This window comes from Cygnus olor, chromosome 18, assembly GCF_009769625.2.
Source record: "Cygnus olor isolate bCygOlo1 chromosome 18, bCygOlo1.pri.v2, whole genome shotgun sequence".
NCBI lineage: Eukaryota > Metazoa > Chordata > Aves > Anseriformes > Anatidae > Cygnus > Cygnus olor.
Genome location: NC_049186.1, coordinates 6,378,158 through 6,398,934, shown reverse-complemented (window position 1 = coordinate 6,398,934; position 20,777 = coordinate 6,378,158). Strand labels below are relative to the sequence as shown.

General features: G+C 52.6%; 3 protein-coding genes and 1 long non-coding RNA gene across 14 annotated transcripts in view; 1 reads left to right on the top strand and 3 right to left on the bottom strand.

Moving 5' to 3' along the window:
• Nucleotides 1-208: 208 nt before the first annotated feature.
• Nucleotides 209-11,967, bottom strand: LOC121056983 (MYCBP associated protein). Of its 6 annotated transcripts, none has more exons than XM_040530583.1 (19): nt 11,865-11,967; nt 10,963-11,087; nt 10,212-10,371; nt 9,996-10,099; nt 9,316-9,490; nt 8,872-8,987; nt 7,999-8,149; nt 7,609-7,724; nt 6,812-6,912; nt 6,057-6,168; nt 5,538-5,721; nt 4,828-5,015; nt 4,114-4,260; nt 3,653-3,934; nt 2,710-2,831; nt 1,863-1,978; nt 1,230-1,363; nt 847-1,032; nt 209-348 (listed from the first exon to the last, which is right to left on the bottom strand). In XM_040530583.1, exons 1-19 carry the CDS (start codon nt 11,947-11,949, stop codon nt 244-246), a joined length of 2,709 nt encoding a protein of 902 aa, XP_040386517.1. In that variant the 5' UTR covers nt 11,950-11,967; the 3' UTR covers nt 209-243. The 6 variants fall into 6 exon arrangements, 4 of the variants coding, with proteins under 4 accessions (XP_040386517.1, XP_040386519.1, XP_040386518.1 ...); XM_040530585.1 differs by having other exon boundaries at nt 1,230-1,360; XM_040530584.1 differs by having other exon boundaries at nt 6,057-6,165.
• A 128-nt stretch (nt 11,968-12,095) lies between these two features.
• RSAD1 (radical S-adenosyl methionine domain containing 1) lies at nt 12,096-14,842 on the bottom strand. Of its 2 annotated transcripts, XM_040530600.1 has the most exons (10): nt 14,675-14,842; nt 13,998-14,131; nt 13,714-13,918; nt 13,271-13,636; nt 13,129-13,192; nt 12,898-13,045; nt 12,777-12,831; nt 12,609-12,712; nt 12,251-12,536; nt 12,096-12,205 (listed from the first exon to the last, which is right to left on the bottom strand). In XM_040530600.1, exons 1-9 carry the CDS (start codon nt 14,825-14,827, stop codon nt 12,275-12,277), a joined length of 1,491 nt encoding a protein of 496 aa, XP_040386534.1. In that variant the 5' UTR covers nt 14,828-14,842; the 3' UTR covers nt 12,096-12,205; nt 12,251-12,274. The 2 variants fall into 2 exon arrangements, with proteins under 2 accessions (XP_040386534.1, XP_040386533.1); XM_040530599.1 differs by having other exon boundaries at nt 12,127-12,536.
• A 157-nt stretch (nt 14,843-14,999) lies between these two features.
• On the top strand, nt 15,000-16,904 carry LOC121056996. 4 transcript variants are annotated; one of them, XR_005813594.1, is made up of 4 exons: nt 15,000-15,172; nt 15,513-15,773; nt 16,007-16,081; nt 16,434-16,904. It is a non-coding gene; the product is annotated as an uncharacterized LOC121056996 (long non-coding RNA). The 4 variants fall into 4 exon arrangements; XR_005813593.1 differs by having other exon boundaries at nt 15,000-15,198; XR_005813595.1 differs by having other exon boundaries at nt 15,037-15,051.
• A 4-nt stretch (nt 16,905-16,908) lies between these two features.
• ACSF2 (acyl-CoA synthetase family member 2) overlaps nt 16,909-20,777 on the bottom strand; it is a 40,870-nt gene continuing 37,001 nt past the window's right edge. For both annotated transcript variants that reach the window (XM_040530594.1, XM_040530595.1), the window contains 6 exons: nt 20,303-20,410; nt 20,027-20,178; nt 19,376-19,517; nt 17,944-18,054; nt 17,656-17,724; nt 16,909-17,570 (listed from right to left, as the gene is read on the bottom strand). In XM_040530594.1, the coding sequence (XP_040386528.1) occupies nt 17,520-17,570; nt 17,656-17,724; nt 17,944-18,054; nt 19,376-19,517; nt 20,027-20,178; nt 20,303-20,410 (633 nt within the window). In that variant the 3' untranslated portion in view covers nt 16,909-17,519. The remainder of the gene's footprint in view (nt 17,571-17,655; nt 17,725-17,943; nt 18,055-19,375; nt 19,518-20,026; nt 20,179-20,302; nt 20,411-20,777) is intronic.

Below are 20,777 nucleotides of genomic sequence, written 5' to 3'. Positions count from 1 at the left end.
TTTTCTTCCTTAGTAGAGATACCAGTGTTTTCTAGTCTTAATGGTTTTGGAGGCTGTGATATCTCTTGCCTTGTCTCTTATTGGCAAGTGACCACCTGCAGAAGTAACAGATGATCTCGCAACAGTCTTGCATCACAGCATGTCAGAAGAGAGGCACCCCACTATTTGTAATTCCTTCATTACTTCAGAAAGAAGAATCTCCACTTGATCTGTGTAAAAATGGTTATTTATTTAATTCTACGTCTAGTTACAAAGTGCTTCACTCTCCCACTTTAGAACGTCCTTTTTCTGTAGCTCTTCAAATAAAGAAAACATTTTGCTCACCATTGAATCCAGCAGCCCATAGACCTGCAGCAGAAATTAACAGACGGTTGCAGTGAAAATGCATGATGAAATCTTAATGACGCGACTGACAAAACAGAGATAGTTTCTCATGCAGGAGCATATAAACGTACAGGCACGCACACAACCACATAAAAGTGGCTGCCTGTTAGCAGATCTTAGCTCTAGTAATAACTTTGCTGGCTATGAAGTGTGTTTAACATTATCCGAGATACAATTAATTCTGCTGATCCCTCAAGAGTCCGCAAGCATGCTAAAGGCATCCCAGATAGAAATCCCGCATGTGGCTATGCAATGCCTGGATTTATGCTAACAGGCTCCAGGCTGCAATAAAGGACATCTTACCTTGTATTTCACACTTACCTTGCTACAGAATTATGGACATACATTTGTCAATTTTCTGAGTTTAACAAAATGCTTACTGCTCTACCTAAGCTTCAGCACAAGGTTACGAGCAAAGAACAAAAACAAGGAAACAAAGCTATAAGCTTTGGCCAGACTCACTTCAACGTAAAGTTTTTCCTGGTATGTCCCAAACAAAATAGGGTCCACCTGGTCCTGAGGAGGTTCAATGGGATCTGTAACTACAGCTTCTGCAGGTTGTGCTACCTCTTTCACCTTCTGTGATGAAGTGGAAGATTTCAGCTTTTTCTCATCTTTTACTTTTGACTTTCTGCTGTTTGGATGTTCCTATTCAGGGACAGAGAGGGGAAAAAAAAGGTGACATAGATCAGTACACCTTTCAGATTGTAGCAAGATGCACCCAGCAATCAGCACCTCTTGATGGATTGGAAATCAGCTCAAACTCAAGATACGCAGCCTCAGAATGCACCACACTGTCACCAGAACCCAGTGCTCAAGTTTTCAGCAGGCATCCCAACACTTACCTCCTTCTCTTTCCCTGCAGTCTTAGCTGTTCTTTTTTTGTCTTCTTTATCCTTACCACCAACTGACCTTCTCTCTTCTTTCCTACTGGTTATTTTGTCTTCTTTTCCTCCTTTTATAGGTTGTTTTACTTCTGCTACAAAAGAATTCCAATTAACCCAAAGCAACATTTTCACATCCAGACAGACAAGCCTGCTGCACCTACGCACTGTAAGCATATTATTTTTGCCACATATTTTGCTCTTTTTAATTAATCTGAGCTGTACTGCACTGAAAAACAATGACCTTGAAGAGTACTTTGTTTAAATGAACAGGTCTCAAACATACATCAGAACAAGCTTATATAAGAGATAAAAATGCGATAGATTTTTTTCAGTTAGTCAGTGTGAAAAGCAGGGCTAAAATCCAGCTAAATTAAAATGCTTATTCATTTTCCTCCATGCATGCCCGTGTTTTTAATACCAAACCTCAGATCACAACTATTGTCTCACACACTGCTGTTTTTTCTGATGCGTTTTCTTATAAAAGCTTTGAGGTGAAACAGCTGACGTTGCTATTTCAGTTGCAACTCAGCAAGTTTTCTGGATTGCCACCAGTCCATGGAATCCACCTGCTATGCTAAAAGCTCCATTTACCTGTTTCCTCTGGAAGAACATCTACACAGGTGTCCTTCTCAGGCAAGCCAAGCAGGGATCTCAGCTTCAGAGAGTGACTCACCAGACCATCAATTGTTTCACGCCACAGCTGGAGGCTGAGAAAAGTATCAGAAACAGAAGGGAGACAGCACAGCAATTGGGCATTTTGGGGTGGAAAGGTAGGGGCAAGGCCATCTTGTTTTACCCAATGCCCAGGAGTGAAGGCACCTTACAGCTAAAGGCTGCTCTGTCCAATTAAATCAATACAATTGCACCTAACATCTAAAAATCTGGGCAGAGGGAAGCTACATTACTTTCCTTGGGTTTGCATGTCAATGGGCTCACATGGACCCATAAATATTACTGGGTAACTAGGTCTCCTGCTCTTCAACATGACACACTGGTAAATCAGCATTGATCTGCTGCCTATACCAAGAGGAACCCGCATTCCTGTGATTTAGAAGCAGCTAGCAGCTGTTGATATGTTTACAGTCTGAAAGCCTGAGTGAAGAAAAAAGAAACTGCATGAGGGAGGATACAGTTATCCGAGTAAAAGGGTACAGAAAATTACCCAAAGATTTCATAAACATATCCTAGAATAATCTTGCCAGAAATAACCTTGTGTACTCCCCAAAATTACATGAATATTCTAAACTTATCTCCAGAAAGAAATGGCATTTGGGTCCTAGACAGCTGCTACAATTACTCTATTAAAAAAAAAATAAAAAAAGACTTCTAGACCTCACATAATTATATGCGCTTTGAATCACAACACTTGCAACTGAACTTGCTAAGGCTGTTGATCATACAGGGCATTTATAAGCTTTATCTTGCAAAGGTAACACACCAGGTTTGATACAAAAGGTCTGACTGGGTTGGCCTCTGTTCAACACACAGCTCTAGTGCTGCCTTATTGAGCTGGGTCAGTGCTTCTTCTCGCTGCTCCTCCTTCGGGATCAACTTTATAGCCTGACTTGAGAGAAAAAAAAACACTTCTCAGTTCTCCTTCCCAATTGTCTGGTCCCTGAGCTTAATGAAAGACACCACGGATCTCTTCCTGGACGCCAGTCTGAAACCAGGTTGCACTGGGCACTTGCACACCCAGACGTAGCTGGAGATTTGGGCAAGGTGCACAGGTTACCCAAGATCTGAGAAGCAATCCCAGATCTCCCAGTTAAAATTCACCCACTGTAAGCCCCTCTGCAACTCTACAGGTAGAGCAAGTCTAGCATGTTTGAAGGCCTTCTAAGAGAGAGCTCTTCTAACAGCAGAGAAGCAGCAGAGGTTTCCAAGAGAACACTACAGAAAAACTGCTGAAAGAATCCAAACCACTCTTGCTTTAATCTAGGGAGGTCTGCATTTTATCCACAGCCTGTCGTGAGTGCCCCCTTAGAGCTCTGATGAACAGGGAGGACTCTCCAAGGAGAAGAGCCCTTGGGGAAGCCACAGGAGGCTGTGGGATTAAGCCTGCCCCCCGCATTCAGTTCTGGGATGACAGAAAGCTAATGGGGGAAGAGCTTAAAATATCTATTACATTGTCTGGTTCTCTTTTCTTCGTCACACAACAGCCCTCAGAGCCTCTCTTGGGAATTTCTTTACAAGAGCACTGAGGGTGTGGTCAGCAGAGCTGATGTGCTTTTCTGTAACACACGTCATAAATCATCTCAAACTCTGAGAGCATTGGAAGCAGACCTTTGGGTGGGCTCGTGCTGGGGTACGCCAGACTATTTGTAAGGAAAATGGAAAGCCCATCGGTTTGTCATTGCACCAGAGGGAACAAGGGCGACCACCTGCTTAAAGTCCTCGAAGGAAAAGTTCCACGCTGAGGGGCCTGGCTCTTCCTCTTCCACCTTCACTTGACTCAGAGTCACATCGAGTGTGTTCTTCCAGTCTGGGATCTCTGTAGCACTCCCCTGAGTGGAGAGAGCCTCCGAGACACTCTCCTGGAGCTGCATGTCCTCCACGCTGCTCTTCGGGCCTGAGGGCACTTTCTCCTCAGAGGCTGAAGGGACGGTCACGTGCTGTCTCCACAGTTCCTGCAGCTGCTTAACCACTCGATGCTGATAATGCAACTTTGATAACAGGGGAAAGGTAAATAGCAAAATGAGTTATGCCTTTCCTCTACAACGCTAATTGTTAAAGCCACTATGGCAAGCTATGTCAGCCCCCAGAAAGGCATGGATGCACTAGCCCTGCAAGTTTTCTTTCCCTGCTATTTCAGCTGTGTAGCCCATTAAATAGCAAGCTTCACCTTGGGATTCGTCTTGTGGAACAACTCTTCCTCTGTGACATAGGCATCCACAGGAGATGGGGTGCGCTCTGGGGTCCGAATTCGGACAAGAAGTTCCTTCAGAGTCTCTTCTACTATAGCAGCACCCTCTTGAGCAGCCAGGTCAGACTGAGGCAGCACAACAAGCACAACGTGAGTCCCCGCTCCGTGTACAAGCACACAAGCAAATTCACACCCACGCTAGTAACTACATGTATATGTTATACAGTATTACAAGGAAAAGAATAACTGCAAACCCCACCACACCAAGCAGTACTTACAGCAGCTTTTCAAATAAGCCCCACAAAAAATTCCCCAACAAAATATACTTTCCTATGCATAGTGTAATTTTCAATTTATACCTTACTTGATATCATACTGTATTACACACAATCCTATCCCCACTAATTAATGAAATTCGTTACAAACAGAAAATCTTTTTTAAAAGGACCAATGTGAACAGTTCAGGTGGCATAACCACATTTTATTAATAACATTACAATAGACTGCAGAGTTCTTCGATTTTATTTTGCAAACCTGCTTAAATACGTACAGACGTTCTGTAAATAAATAATCACCTCACTCTCAGCCTTAATTGCAGAGCAATGAAAATACCATGTCTTCCACTCCCTCCCTTGTCCTCTATTTGCATATTAAGTTCAAAGCTCACATTTACACAGTTACATGCTTGGTTACCTCCAGTTTCTCTCTGAGGTCAGCCAATTTATCCTCATACACAGCAATTCCCCAAAGGGTCACCTGCAGCAGAGCTCCTCCTAATAACAGAGGATGTGTCCTAAATTCCCAGGACTCGCTGAAAATGCCAGCTCTCTCTGACTTGAAAAGAAAGACAAACTTTCTAGTTTCTCCAGGCAAAATTACACCTGAAATTAGAGAGAAAATACATCGGTCTGTAAGAAACCACCTGATTAACATGGCCCTTTTCCAGTCCCCACCAAGTGTCCTCATCTCTTTGTAAGACTCTTTCCCCATCGCTTAGCTGGCTATCACACCTCATCCAACAATTTTTCTCCTTCCAGATTTACACCAGTTACCATGTTACTGAACTGGTATTATTTCCACTGCATGCTCCTTTTACAGGAAAGCTCAGTACTCTCTCTGGTAGATCATACCTAGTTTGCCATCAGAAAGTGATTCACTTCTCAGCTTTCCACCCATTTACATTCAGAGCAGGAGCAACCTCCTTTCCTTCAAGTCCCATGAAAAGGATCTGCCTCACACACCTATTTTGGTGTGAGTCAGCTCTGACAGCCAGGGTGGCTTCCTAAGAAGATTCACCCAGGAGGCTTGCTCTGCCATTAGTCAGACTCAGCAGTTCAGATAACACCTGAATACGTACTCCCTGCTCTGCGCACAAAGGTCTCAGAGCTCAGCAGTTCTCATACCTGGTCTGGCATCAAAGTAAAAACACTGTATCCTCTTGGTTTCTCTGGAGGGAATCTGCTGGAGAAGCCTCCTCCAGTTATACCAGATGGCAGCTGTGCCATCATTGCTCACCGTCAGGAAGCTTTCGGCTTTTTCACCAGCCACAGTCTCAAAAGTGAGACGGGCAGCAATGCCAACTATATGCTGTAAGGAAAATAGAAGGACAAAGATAACAATTTCTGCTCTGTCTTGCCTGAAGTCATACCACAAATAAGGGGTTGAACATCGGTCGGAGAACTTGTAAGGCAGGTCCAATGAAGTGGCCATTATACAGAGTGCACCTGGGAATCTGAGCGTCACGCCACAGACAGAGCGATCACTTCTGTTTCTAGACCTCTCTGGAGAAAATGCAGGGACACTCTATTATGCTCAGAATAAATCCCCCATTCTCCAGCCTGGGAGTGACACTCATTGTACAGCCATGACTTGGGAACTCAAGCAAGCTTAGCTCAACAAAACAATAAAAAGTGCACAATTACCCTGCAAGAAGTGATGCAGTTGATCCAACGTGCAGGCTGGCCACAGAAATCCAAAGACGGGCCCCATACTGCTTCTGGAACCAGATCATGATAATCCCCTAAGGAGTCACTGCTAAAGAAAACAACAACAAATGTTTCCGTGGAGTAAAATTCACTTTCAGAGGTGGGAGAACAAACGGTGGTTTACAAGACCTTGTAAGAAATAACCCCCTACCTAATGCTTTTCCACAGAGCTCTCTCTCTTTACAGACAGAGCCCTGCAGATGCGGCAAACAAACTCCAACTAATGACTTGCCACTACCAAAGAGGACAGGACAGCCAGAACAATAAGGAGAAGACTGGTAACTGCTTAAGGAAGGCTGAGGGTACGACTGAATAAGGAGAAAAGGGGTCCTTCACTACAGATGAAGAGGGCAGGGGAAAAAAGGCAAGTTGATGATGGAAGCAGAAGGCTGCAAAGGGACAACCAAATGGAGATAATTTAGAGCACAGTCTCCACCCTGCCCAATGTAAGCTGAGGAGCCACACAGAAGGAAGACTGGAGGAAAGGCCTCAGAAAACTTTTCTGGTTCTTGCTCCTTGGTCATTAGGCCTCAAGGCACAAAGGAACCACTCGATTCCTAAATCTGGCGATTTTAACATTGGAACATGCCTCTCATTGTGCCCCTGTGCTCTGGATAAGAGCAGCTAGAGATCCCTACAGACGGATGGTGCACACCCCAAATTCTTTATTACTGTCATGAAGTAAAACTTACAGGGTCTCAGGCTCTTCAGAACTGGTGGAACATGGAAAAGACTGCATTGAGACAGACGTGAAAGGCTGCCCTTTACCGATCACCTCCAGTCCATCCAGATCCTGGACATACAGAGAAATGACCAACTCTCAATTTCTCTTTTATATAGAAAAGTCAAATACTGGACAAATGTACCAACTGAATCAAGTAAAGTGAAGCTCCCATACCTCACTCTTTATCTTAATGGTTTCTAGATGTATCCAACAAATGTGTAAGTTAGACAGGAAGTAACTGGTTTTGAGTCTCCTGAGAATCCTATATGACTGTATTCCTCACCACGGATGCTTCATGGATGGGAAAAGTCTCCTTCACACATTGTTCTCATCCCCAGAGCCATGTTTTGGGAAGAAAAAGGTGAGGTTTATTCAGTTTTTAAAAGGAGGGGCTAACTGCCTTCAGATTTTGTATGCAACCACGTGGGTAAAGGTGTCTTCCTTCTGCCCTATGGCACAAAAGGAGAGTCCTACACCAGTATTTGGGGTTTCTTTTTGTTGTCCGGGTCTTTGCAGCTGTATGCTGCTGGTTCAGGGTCCTATTCTGAGGCTCCCAGCCCAGTCCATGCATCACTTAGACAGGCCAGACATCTTTCACGACCGTGGCCCTTTGGAAATGTGGAAACTGCCAAGATCAGTACTGCAGGGCTAAGCTTTAGATTCCTAATGCTTTTTCAGATCCAGTCCTTGGCAATTTTATGTTATTCTACAGCATTTCACAAGAAATGAGAGATACAAAGAATACCCTTGCTCCTCTAGTCTTACCGGCTTGTAAAAGTCTAGCTCCTCTAGGACAGATTTTAGCTCCTGCCGTCGGCGTTTCAGGAAAAGACTCTTATCCCAGGTTAGACGGAAAGGGATCCTCTTCGGAGGTTTCAGACCTGTGGAAATACCCAAGAGCTCACTATCTACATACCCACATGCCTATTTATTTCACTCAGATCTAGCAGTGTGAGTTTCATTGCAGCAGTATCCTGGGTGCGTCACAGAAATTACAGCAACACAGCCTTTCATGTAGCAAGCTTAACTCTGTATTACTGGCGGCCCGACTGAAGGTGACTAGCAAGTAGCTTGTGCTACAGCTGCCAAAAGGGATGACGATAATGTGAGCCTCTGCACTATGAATGCTATAGCCTCTCTGCAAGGCTCCCTTACCCGTTTCCATTCGCACAGTGTGGGGTTTCCCCACGTGAGTGACTGGCGCTGGGTAGCCCCGTTCCCTCTGAGTCAGGGTCAGCATCAGGCCAGTGAGTTCATCTCCGATGCGCTCGGGCTGGCTCCAGAACTCGCTTCCTGTTCGGTAGCCCTAGGGCAGAAAACAAGGCTCCCACCAATAATTTCAGAGATGCTGAGAAAATAGCTTCCTGTTATTTTCACAGGGACTAGAAGCAAAAAGGAAGGTGGTGTCCAACACTGCTTGTGAGGATATTTTAGAAGTCTATAAATTATTCCTTTCTGCAGGGTAAGCCAGAATTTTTAATCAGGCTGCTGTCAAAGACAAAAGAAGACTTTCTTCTATCTAGTGCTACACACAGGTTGAATGATACTAAAATAATACAGCACATAAATTAGAACCTTTGAAAGAATTATAAATGTAAAAGAAGTTACCATAGGATATTCCCATAATCCTCCTGACTTACCCATACCCCTTTCTCCATGTAAATTCCTAAAACTCAAACCATCAGACCTTTCTGGCCCTGGAACAACTGTGGCACATCCCCAGTACCACGTCCAGGGCATGTCACTCCAGTAAGAATCACGAAATGGCATTGCCCATGGACAGCAGCTTGTTAGCAAGGAGCCAAAGCACTCCACCACTTCTGTCTGACTGGTACAGATGGCACAGTTCGTGTTTTCATTTTTAAAATCACTGAAAGCTCTGCTTGCATACTAGGCTGAAGCACTCAGAGTGAATGATTTTGATAAGTATCTAAAGACAGAGCTGCACAGATGTTATTCACAGCACCTGTGTCTGAGCTCTTACACAAGAACAGAGCCATCAGGGTGCGGAACAAGTGGGGCTCTCACCTTTCCAGGAAACAGGGCAGGGAGACTCCGGTCAATGAGGTCACGTTCTTCCTGGATTTGTCTGTAATCCTCTGAGATGCTCATCAACAACTCATTTTCTGGCTTCTGAAGAATTTCTGTAAAGAAGGAATATCAAATGTGCTGCACTTCTTCTGGGTGCAACCTTTTCTATTGTGTCTAGGTGTAACCCCCTTATACTGTCCCCTATCAGGTCCCTTGTCCTTCCCCCAGCCAGAACCAGCAGCTCACCTCCCCACAGCACCCAGGGCCCTCTCCAGACCCCGTCCCTAGCAGCGGTGTGGGGAGCCTGGAAAACCTGGAGGCAGGCTGTAATGGCAGCAGGACCAGCCCTGGTTGGCTCTGCCCACTGAAGAGTGTTGTGGTGCCATCAAACAGCCCCACGTACACAGAGAATTTATAGAACAAGGCCTCAGCTCCTCTCACCTCCTAGATACCTCTCCTGCTTTTTCCTGAGTGCCATATTACGGTGCCAGTTCTGGAGAGCTCTGTGCTCTGATGGTGGGATCTGACGGACCTTTTTCTTTGTCTCTCCTCCATGTTCTTCTTTTAAAACTGCTGCAGCAATATTTTTACGAGGAACTTGAATAAAATCTGCTATCTGAAGAGAAATGAAATGTTAAATTGACTCTCAATGCACACAATGCTAATGCAACAAAAAAATGGGAGAGCAGAGGAGAAAAGAATTCTTCAGACTGGCAGCACCTTCACCTCATCACTCTGCGAGGAACTGAAACGTGGCATTAGGAACACACTCAGAAAAAAATGGAAGGATTTAGCTGAGTAACTGGACTCAAGCTTTGGCAGTGCTGCATCACCAGCTCTTCCCATGCTAGCCTGATGCCATCAGCAGGAGCACAAATGGAAGAGGAAGCCTCTGTAATTCTTCCCTCCATGACCTCCGCCTGCACACACGACTTCAAAACCTGCTGGAGCAGTTTCTCTGAAGGCAAGCCCCACAGAGTAGGACAAGGCAGGGAAAACCACACCTCAAGCCTGACCTGTTCTTGATAGGTGCTGAAATAAATCAAAAAGTACTTTACACATCACATTCCACCTCTAGAAAAGTGCTGCACAGCAACATTTTTGTAATTTTAAAATCCAACCTGAGTGTTTCCTCTGGCCAAGGCTTCCATCTTGAACTCCTGGAGACTTCCCAAAATGTGGTGAGGAAGAATCTCTTCACAGCCATCACCAAACTGTCCTGGTCCTACAATGAAAACAAACGAGCAAACAAATCAAAACCAACCCCCAAGACAGGTGACTAAAGCTAGGCTTGACAGAACCAAAACTCAAAGCCAAAATGTGGAATTTAACCATACCAGAAAAACTCAGCTGTTCCTTGGGTGCCCTTGGGAAGACAGGATATGCTACCAGAAGATGGGCCTTCTTTTTTGTCTCTTTGGGCCGATATTTTCGAATGAGGAATTTCCTCCTAACTGGAATTCTCCCGGCATCATGGGGAAGGTGTGGAGCATGGAGCTTCAAAAATAAACATCACGACGCAATTAGCGACATACTTACTCACCTTCATTCCTTCTGACCCTTCCAGGATACACAGACAAGCCCTATCGGTGCACGCTGCTCCTCCTCAGAGAGGCACGTTACACGACTGCGGAGATACCAGTTTGGTTTCTACCTCACTCTTCTTGACTCTGCATTATAACTGGGACAGGGGAAAGAGTTTTAAATTGCTTTCCCGATAATTATCTGCTGTGTCACTTCGTGTCAAACGCTTCCACTCACATAGCTCGACCCGAGTTTTGGAAAGCAAGCGGTGGTAGTTACTAAACAAAATACTCTTCTCATTAGATCAGGAAGTTGGAAATGTAGTTCCAAAAGGGCAGGTGAAAAAATCACGTCGGGATCAATAACCCTTTACTTTTAGAAACTGATAAGTCACGAAAAGCAGGACAGGCAAGAGGGAATGAGAACTGAACTCTAGCAACAGATTTTGGTTTAAATGAATGTACAGGACCCTCTGTTAAACACAAAGCCACCAAAATAAATAAATAAATAAATAGAATAAAGTTTCAGTGAAGGCAGCTTTTTCTATGAGTTAAAATTACGTACTTTTTCCAGGTCCTCTAACTTAATTGCAAGTGCTTGGATGTCATCTCCTCGCAGAACGTATGGAACAGGCTCTGGCTCCTCTGGAATCGTTGAGAAGGATTGTTCACATGCCTTTTCCTTCTTGTCTGAAACACAGAAGGGAAGACCTCCCCTTCATTCTCCCAAGGAAACTCCATCTTCTTCTCTCAGCCTGGCTCAAACTGTTTTTCCAGCTGAACTGTTTTTTTTGGGGTTATGCGGGACAATTAAATTCAGCATCTCTCACGCTTGGAAGATCAAAGTTTAGGAAGCTACAGGGACCAAAGTGGGTCACTAGGATTCAGCTGGGTCACGCACTTTGTCCTAGGTGACAGCAAATTAATGAGATAAGTACTCTGTGCTATCTGCACGTAGAAGAAATCTCAGAAAAGTTTCCTTCCCCAGTTCCTAGTACAAGCACGCAACTTCGACGCACAGCTGCACTGCATCACTCACCAAGCAAAACAGCCACAGAAAGCCACCACCCTTCCAGAACACCCCAAATAGCAAACAAGCCCTTGAGAACCCTGCACACGCTGGTGCACCACCGTCCAGAACAACCCCAAGGCAGGAATCAGCTGAAGGCAACCTCGGATTGATTTTGTATCTCGTTTTATTCTTGACCTGTAAATCCCTCCAGCTAGGAGCGCCTCCTTTATACACACATACGCACACACGGGCCTCTCCCGTTAAAAAAGGCAAAGGGGAAGGGGCCACAAAGGGGAAGGGGCCACTTGCGGACTGCTTCCATCTATGTATTTGGGGGGGGGGGGGGCAGAGGTGGCAGCACCCCCACACACACCAGACTCGCCCCGCAGCGCCCAGCCCGCGGCTCCGGCCCCCGGCCCCCGGCCCCCTGCGGCCCCCGGGGGCCGGGCCCGTACCCGGGGGGGTCCCGGAGCGCGGCTCCCTGCGGCCCTGCCCCGTGCCCGAGCCGCGCCTCCGCAGCCCGCGGCCCTGCGCCTGCATCCCCCGGGGCCGCTCCGCGCCGCCACGGCAACGCCGCCGCCACCGAGAGCAGCGGGGCCGGCGCCCAGAGGGGAGCGGGGCGCGTGCGCACAGCGGCGCGGCCGGGGGGCGCCCCCTGGCGGGCACCGGGCCCGGGCCTCCGGGGGCCTCGGCCTCCGGGAGCCTCCGGGTCTTGTGCCCCCACAGCCTCCGGGCTTTGTCCCCCAGCTTCTGGGCCTCGTCCTCCATGAACCTCTGCGCCTTGTGCCCCCACAGCCTCTGGCCTTTGTCCCTCAGTTGGCTCCAGGCTTTGTCCCCAAGCCTCTGGGCTTTGTCCTCCGTGAGCCTAAGGGCCTTGTCCCCTGCCAGCCTCCGTGTCTTGTCCTCCATGAGCCTCTGTGCCTTGTCCTCCAGCAGTCTCTGGGCCTTGTCCTCCATGAGCTTCTGTGCCTTGTCCCCCCGCAGCCTCCATGCCTTGTCCTCCAGCAGCCCCTGTGCCTCGTCCCCCGGTGCCGGCCACGCGCGCCCAGCAGCGCTGCAGCTGGCAGAGCAGGCCGGGCAGCAGCGAGTCCAGCACCGCCAGCCCCTCGGGCGTGCAGCGCAGGCCCCTGGGGGACAGCAGTGGCTGAGCCCCGGCCCCACGCAGGGACCCCCCCCGCCCGGTGCCCCCCGGTGCTCACCGGCCGTCCAGGAGCAGCCAGCCCTGCTGCTGCAGCGCCATCGCCTCCCCTGGCACCCCGAACACAGCCCGCAAGGGCAGCTGAGGGGAGAAGCGCCCCCAACGCTGCAGGGGGTCGTTAGTGGCGGCTCATTAGCAGGGGTCCCCCCCCCCTCTGGCAGTGCCTCACCTGCTGCGTGACGCCCTCGTCCGTGCGCAGCCCCAGGGCGAGCAGCTCCTCCAGCCTGTGGGCACAGGGGGTGTTGGGGCAGGTAGGGCCGGGGGGGACACAGGGGACGCCCCATACTCACTGCTCCAAGGGGCTCAGCGCCGCCCGTCTCCGGGTGCCGTGCCCGTGGCTCTGCACCTCCTTCATCCAGGTGTCGGGATCCGGCGTCTGGACGCGGGCCTCCCGCTGGCAGCTGCCCTCACCCCACGGCACAAACCTCCCGTGCGCTCCTGCGATGGTACATGGAGGAGAGGGGTGCAGGGGGCACGCACAGCCCTGCGCCCCCTGCCCCGCTGCTACCCCCCGGGCTTACCCGGCCCCACGCCGATGTACTGCTCAGCCCGCCAGTAGGAGAGGTTGTGGGTGCTGAGGGCGCCCTGCGGGACAGCGGTGCGGTGGGTGAAGAGGGGCAGAGCCTGCTATGGAGGCAATGAAACGGGGCAGGGGGGCCTCACCTTCCTTGCAAAATTGGAGACCTCGTACTGGCGGAAGCCGGCGGCCGCCAGCACGGCCCGGGCGGTGTGGTACATGTCGGCCAGGAGGTCCTGGGGGGGCGTGGGCAGGGCCCCCCGCCGGACCCGCACCTCCAGCGCCGTGCCCCGCTCCAGCGTCAGCTGGTAGAGGGCCAGGTGGTCGTCGCACAGCCCCAGCGCCGCCTCCAAACACCGGGCCCAGGCCTCCCGGCTCTGCCCCGGCAGCCCGAAGAGGAGGTCGATGGAGGTGCGGCCGGGGAAGAGCCCCCGCGCCGCCTCCACCGCCGCCCGCGCCTCGTCCGCCGTGTGCTCCCGGCCCAGCAGCCGCAGCTCGGCGTCGTCCAGCGACTGCGGAAGGAGCGCGATGGCAGCGGGGCCGCGGGGGGCTGCGGGGGGCCTGGGCAAGACAGGGCAGCCCCTCTCACCTGCACGCCGACTGAGAGGCGGTTGACGCCGGCCGCCCTGAAGCCGGCGAGGCGCGCGGGGCTGGCGGAGCTGGGGTTGGCCTCCAGCGTGACCTCGGCTCCGGCAGGGAGGTGGGCGGCCTCCGCGGCAGCCTCCAGTACGGCGGCGATGGTTTGGGGGCTGGCCAGGCTGGGTGTGCCCCCGCCGAAGAAGACGGAGGTGACGCTGCGGGGACAGCAGGGAGGCTGCGGGCGGCCGTGGACGGGCCCTGCGCCCCCCCTGGGACCCCAACCCGGGCACCCACCTCTGCACCTGGCCGAGGCGGAGCAGGGTCCGGGCCTCGCGCACCAGGCAGGTGCGCACGGCCGCCTCGTCCACCGCCGGCACCACGTACTTGTTGAAGCTGCAGTAGGAGCAGTGCTTGCGGCAGTAGGGCCACTGCGGGCACAGGGCGAGCATGTGGGGGCGGCCGGGACCCACCCTGGGCACCCCCCGCTGCCCCCCAGCCACTCACAGGCTCAAGGCGCGCACGCTGTGGGTGCCCCTGTTGGATGCATGGCACAGAGACCCCCACAGCACCCCCACGTGTGTGGCAGGGGGACCCCCATGTGCAAGCCCACCAGGTCCCACCTGCAGCCCCCCCAGTGTGCACCCCCGAGGTCCCACGAGCAGCCCCCCCGAGGTGTGCAAGCCTCCAGGTGCCACGCGAAGCCCCCCTGGTGTGCCCCCCAAGTGTGCACCCCCACTTCCCACGTGCAAATCCCCCTTGCGTGCACCCTCAGGGTCCCCTGTGCGCACCTCCCGCTTCCCAAGTGTGCACCCCCTGGTTCCCACGTGCAAATCCCCAAATCCCCCTTGTGTGCACCCTCAGGGTCCCCTGTGTGCGCCCCCCGCTTCCCACGTGCAAATCCCCCCCGTGTGCACCCCCCGTTCCCATGTGCCCCCCCCAGGTTCCCACGTGCCCCCCCCCCGGTCTCTCACATGCACATAGAGCGCGGCTGCCGCGGCTCCCCCCGGAGCCCCCGGTTCTGGGCCCGGCCCCGCTCCGGGAGCCGAGGCCTCCCCCGGGCCGCCCCCCCGGGGCCGCCCCGCAGCGAGCGCGGCCACCGCCGGGCGCCAGCCCCGCACCGCCATCGGGCAACGGCGGCGCCGCCGCTCCGGTTCCGCCCCCGGGCCCGCCCCGCAGCCCCGGGACGGCGGGGGGGGCCGGAGGGGGGGACAGGAGGCAGCAGGCAGCCGTGTTTCGCCCGGTGCTGCGGGGCGTTTGCCCGAGGGGACGGGTTCTCCCCGGCTCTGAGCCCAATTCGGAGTCACTCCCCGACTTTAAGCTGAATTCGGAGTCACTCCGGTTTGTTGCAGTGAGCGATTCGCAGTCCGCCCCGGAGCTCCGCTGAGCACCCGCTGTTTCCATCCTTCCCTGGTTGCCCCACGTCAGGAGGCAAAAGCCCCTGGGCAGGGTGCGGGGGGCAGCACCCCGAGGTGTGCCCACAGCGGGGTGCCCCGAGGTGGGGCGCGAGGATGGGGCCGTGCTGGGGGCCAGGGCGATGGGGAACGGGGAGAGAGGAGGATGGAGCTGGGTGGGTGCCTGCAGCGCCCCAGCAGGGAGGTTTTGGGACGGGGCTGGCGTCTGCCCCATCCAGCCCCGCAATCCCACAGCTACTTCCCTGGGCACCCGGCTGCTCCTCGCGGGCTGCCGGAGGAGGAAGAGGGTTTCCACCCTCCAGCCGGCTCCGTGTTCCCGAGAGCTTCTGCTCGGGGCAGCGCGAAGCCGGCGCTGACGGTGCGAGGCATTGCGTTTTCTCCATTTTACTATTAATAGCGATGAAAAACGCCCGTGACAAAGGGAGTTTCGCAAAGGCCACCGCCGCAGATTCCTGTTCCCAGGCCAGGAGCGGGTGTCTCAGAGGCACCGCTGACGCAACCCTCGCCGTGCTGGGAAGAGTCCCCGCTGCTGGGAGTTTCCGAGCTTACCGCGAGTGCTATAAGATGGGCACGGGCCATGCAGAAGCCCAGGAGCTTGTGCATGAGCCCATGCGCTGAGGCTATGCTGCGAGCTGCGGCGTGCGGCCCTTTTCCTCCGGTGAGTATTCGCGGCGCGGGGCTGCAGGAGGCCGGAGAGCTGCGCTTGGAAAGCAGCTGCCTCAAAAGCCTCCGAGGTGGCTGCGAGACAGGGGAAACGCTCAGGGCAGGGACAGCGCCGGGCTCGGGGCTTGTGCTCGCAGACGGTGCCGCTGCTGGGAGCGGGGATGGGGGCGCTGGGGGTCTGCACCCCCCGTGCTGGCTGTGACCGGCGCTCGGCGCATCTCTTTGCAGACCTTCTACCCACACAAGCCAGCGTTGATTCGTACTTCAGTTCGTACCAGCAAAACCCAGAGATCCCAAACTCGGGTGAGTACATGGGGCACTCCTGGGGACCAGGGGCTGTGCAGGTGAAGGTATCAAACAGGCACAGGAGAAATGCCTCTCGTTGTGAGCCGGCCTGTCCTGCACCTGGGTTAATGCTGGGGGAAGCAGAGGAAGGGAAAAAGCCCTCCTCCAGGCAGGAGGGTTTGCAATGATCCTAACACCTGAGTTTCGCTTGCTTAGCCCAGGGTGGGCAGAGGGAAGGTGGTGGAGCATGCTGACACCAGCCCCGCAGTGGGGTACGACCTGAAAGGGCGCGCTCTGGAGAGCTGTGACAGTAGCCCAGGCCCAGCCCTCTTCAGCCTGGTGCTAACGTTCTCGCACACTTTTCTTTCAGAAAGCAAGCACGAACCAAGGTCTTTTTGTCCGATTGGTCTGCTTCCATGGGTAGAGCCCACAGCCCAGCTTGGAGAGCCAAGACAGAGACCTCGCTGACACCGCACGTCTCTCCCTGCGCACCATTTCTCATCACCCACCAGAGAGAACACCAGCCTGGAAGTCGAGGCTCAGTCACTCACCGTCTTTGGGAAGGAAACGGGGGGAGACAGAAAAGGAGGCCGGTGAGAGTTGGCAGCAATGTTATCTGCGTCCCAGCTGGGGTGGGACACTTACGGCGGGAGGGAGAGGAGCTGCGCTCTTCAACTTCTCGCCTCAGTGTTTCATGGTTGGGAGGTACCAAATAACTCCCGTAAAAACGCTGTCCCGGGTATTCTCTGCTTTGCACTTCCGATGGGACAGGAAGTTTGGTATTTCTGTAAAATGCTTACCGTCTGTCTTGTCCAAAACAATAAAAATATGCAACACCGAATCTGTGTTGGAGAAGTTTATTTGTGGGTCACAAGGCCCCCGCAAGGCCTGGGAACGGGGCTAGCTTTTCCAGCCAGCTGTAGGGAGCCGCTTCCTATGTAACACCTCTCTCTCTAAAGCCCCTGCCCTTCATTTCAAGTTTATCAGGTGTGTCGTTTCACCAGGCAATGTTACATGGCCTACGAATCTCAACAGCACCCAAGCAGAGAAGGTACTCACTGTGTGAGGCTGTTGTGACTTAAAATATCAGTAAAAATATCTTACCGACATCTGTTCAGGCCTACAAAGTCCTCTGAAATGGCTGTAGCCAAGCTGCTCGAAGAGACACAAGGTTTTAGAACCTTCATAAGGTCTTACAGTAACAGGACAGGATTCCAGAAATAAGCATCCCTTCCTCACACCGCAGTATTTCTTTTGGCAAAGAAACAAACCTAACTGGGAAAAAGAGGCTCTCTGTTTTATTAACATAAAAGTGCCATCAGGCTGATGGCAGGGAGAGAAGCCCTCCAGCGCTGATCCTGAGGCACAGGTGAAAAGCAGACACAGAGCTGGCTGAAGCAAGTCTGATTTATCCCTTTTTTTTTTTTTTTTTTTTTTTAATTCTGCCTTCCTGAGCTCAGAGCTGAAGGTGCTTCTCCATCTGCTCTCTCAACTTGTATTTCTGAACCTGGAATAAAATGGAGGTGGAGAGGCTCAGACAGCAGACAGCACAGGAGGCCACGGCTTCCTCCCTGCCGCAGCCCAACTCTTACCTTGCCCGAGACGGTGAGCGGGAACTGATTCACAAACACGACGTACCGGGGGATCTTGAAATGGGAGATCTGGGAAGAGAAAGCCAACAGCTACACAACCTGCCAGGAGCAGCGTATCCAGCCCGCACGCTGTTGTAACACCCGCTGTGCGGTGGCCAAACTGGATCACCAGCTGCTCTAAAACACTGCAGATCATTTGCAAAAACATTTGCAAATCCCCAGCTGCTGCTGGGTGTGATGCTCTGGCAGGGAACAGAACAACTGGGCGCACAGGAGCGCAAGACCTACCTTCCCTTTGCAGAAAGCCTTAATGTCTTCCACGGTGCAGTTCTGCCCGGCTCTCACGCGGATGCAGGCACAGACCTCTTCTCCCATCACCGAATCCTTCACGCCAACCACCTGGGTGGGACAGAAGGACGTGAGAACCCTGGAGACATCCCTGTCCTCCCGCGGGCTCGCTGTGCCTGCAGGGTGTGTGTGCTGGCCCACGAACCCTCAGCGCCGTAGGATGCCCGGGCAGGGGCTGGGTGGCTGTACATGGGGCGGTCTGGGCTGCTAAAAATCCCACTAGAGCTTTCTGCGTGCCTTCAAAGCCTCCCGGAAGGACTTCCTTGCCGTTTGTTGGAGGAAATGTGTCACAGCAGGCACCCAGACGCCAGCACCTTCCTTTGCTTTTGCAGAGCAGTAGGAATCAGGGCTGAGTCAGACCTGTAACAGGGGCCCGTCATCTTTCTTTGTGCCGCCGTTTCCCCAAATGTGAATATGGGGCAACAGGTTTTATAACCAACGAGGAGACTTGGGAGACTGCTTCAGCCGCCTGCTTTGGGATCTCCAGGTGAAATGGCAGGCGAGGGATGAAGTAGAAGGAAGGGATTTTTTGGAACCCTTATAATGGCAGCGTTCAGCCCACCACTGCCTGTGACACCGGCACATCACATTGCTCCATGCAGGGGCTGGGCTTCCCAAGCTCCATCTCTCAGTTTTGCTCACGGTGTTTCACCGGAGTCCTACTGTCATCCCCTGCCTTGAACCAGTATCTCGAAATCCTAGAGACACGTCAACCCTTCTGAGTCCAGAGCAGTGACATAAGGCCCTAGAAACTACATAAACAGGGCTGGTTTGCAACCCATCTGCACGGGGACTGTTCCAAGGAGAGATGCTAGCCTGGCACAAGCACAACACTTACTAAATAACTGGTTTATTTATGGGGAAACTTGTCTGGCACAAAACCTGGAGGAAAACAATCCCAGCAGATTGGGAGCAGCTGCTCAACGTTGCAAATCATTTCTGTCTTGTGAACGGATAAAACCGAGTCTAACTCCTCATCTCCAGGGACTCGTTGGAGGAGTCTTTTTTTGATTTAGGAGCTTAGAGTAATTAATTATCAGTAAAAACTGTCCTCTCAGTCTGCTTTCCAAGTAAGAATTTCAGAGAGTGTTATGAAAGTGGACAGGCAGTTTAAAAACAGAAGAATGGCAGCTGTTGCTCCGCAGATGTGAAGCTGTTGCACAAGGAGTTTGCCTGAACTTGTGCGCCCCATACCACGGAGAGGAAAGACCCAGAAGCTCTGCCTGCCCCTTCCTGTCTCTCCCAGCTGCCAGACAACGTTACACTAAAGGAGAAGCTGAAAACAGAGGAAGCAGTCTCAGGCATCTTTGCGTACAGATTTCCCACCACATAAACCACTGCTGCTCCCCCACTCCCGCTCCCTCTCACTCACCTGCACCTCCTCAACCTTGGGATGGGTGTGGAGAAACTGCTCAAGTTCTGCTGGGTAGATGTTCTCTCCTCCCCGAATAATCATGTCCTTGCAGCGGCCGATAATACTGCAGTAGCCGTGCTCGTCCAGGCTTGCGATGTCCCTGCAACGACACCGCAGTCCGAACCCTACCCCGGAGAGGTGGAACAATGACTGGTACGCCCAGCCAGACTGGTCTGGGGGCCAGGTCTGATTATCTGGTGGGTAACGGGTGAGATGCCACCTGAACACGTGGAATAAACTCCTGCAGAGCTCAGAGAGCTCCTGCTACAACCTCCAGTCATTGACAGCGTCTCCACAAACACCAGGGCTCACGGGGAGGACACTCCCGCTGCTGCCATCCTCGTCTCTGCTGCACAAACCCCAGACCTTCACCTCTTGGAGGGAGCACAACCACACAAAGCGTGTCCCAGCCTCGAGGAGCAGTTTGCACCGAGGTGCTGGAAGCTCTTCTCACGTTTCATGGAGAGGGACCGACAGATCAAAGCGCTAAATCTGCTCAGTTTTCCCCACTTTGGAAGTCCCTGCCAAACCGTTCGTGTGTGCCTGGATCCCCATCCAGCGCCACCTTGCAGGACGGACTCAGAAGAGGAGGTTTGCTTCCAGACTCACCCCGTTTTGTACCACTTATCATCGGAGATCACTTCCCTTGTTCTGTCAGGGTCGTCCCAGTACCCCAGCATGACGCAGTAGCCGCGGATCTGAAGCTCCCCAGCAGTGTTCAGAGGCACGGGCTTCCCCGTTTCTGGATCCTCAATTTTTGCCTACAAAGGAGGAGAAGCAGGGCCCTCGGGGTGCTGAGCCAACCGTTACAGCAGGCACCCCAACTCCAGCACTGGGTCTGCTGCAGACGGAGGACCTGGAGCAAGCGGGGAGGGTCCTGTTCACCTCTGTGTGGGGGAAGATGTATCCCACCGTCTTGGTTTTTCTGTCAATGCTGTCATTGGGGAATCCCATGAAGGTGACAGGGCTGTTTTCTGTGGTCCCATAGGCAACCTGCAAAGATGAGAAAAGAAGCATGCCTCAAGGTGAAAGGGGGCAGCGCAGCTCCAGGCTTGGGAAAGACGAAGCTAGTGATGACCACGAGGGGGATGGGGGTGAGATGGGAAGAGGACATTTTCATAAATCATTCAGGTCACCGTCAAGCACCTGCTCTCCTGGCTCACCAGTCACTCCTGCCAGAAAGACACCTGGAGCGGACAGGAGGCTGCAGAAGCACCGCACCTGCCTGCCATGGCGTCCTCCATCATTGCTCTCCAGATCCCCCACCCAAGACACTTGGGGTGTCATTTACTTTTGACAACCCAGTTGCTTTTCTTGGAGGAAGGCCAAGCCTGCCCTCCTCTTTTTTAACCTCCGTGTG

Excerpts from the sequence above, each read along its gene's own strand:
- LOC121056983 (XM_040530583.1), bottom strand. The coding sequence starts at position 11,949 with ATGCAGGCGCAGGGCCGCGGGCTGCGGAGGCGCGGCTCGGGCACGGGG. Across the intron at positions 8,150-8,871 it reads CTGCCCTGTTTCCTGGAAAG|GGCTACCGAACAGGAAGCGA; the intron begins GTGAGAGCCCCA and ends TTTCTGCCCTAG. Across the intron at positions 1,979-2,709 it reads GACCTTTTGTATCAAACCTG|CCTCCAGCTGTGGCGTGAAA; the intron begins GTGTGTTACCTT and ends TACTTTTCTCAG.
- RSAD1 (XM_040530600.1), bottom strand. The coding sequence starts at position 14,827 with ATGGCGGTGCGGGGCTGGCGCCCGGCGGTGGCCGCGCTCGCTGCGGGG. Across the intron at positions 13,919-13,997 it reads CGCCTCGGCCAGGTGCAGAG|CGTCACCTCCGTCTTCTTCG; the intron begins GTGGGTGCCCGG and ends CTGTCCCCGCAG. Across the intron at positions 13,046-13,128 it reads GTACATCGGCGTGGGGCCGG|GAGCGCACGGGAGGTTTGTG; the intron begins GTAAGCCCGGGG and ends GTACCATCGCAG.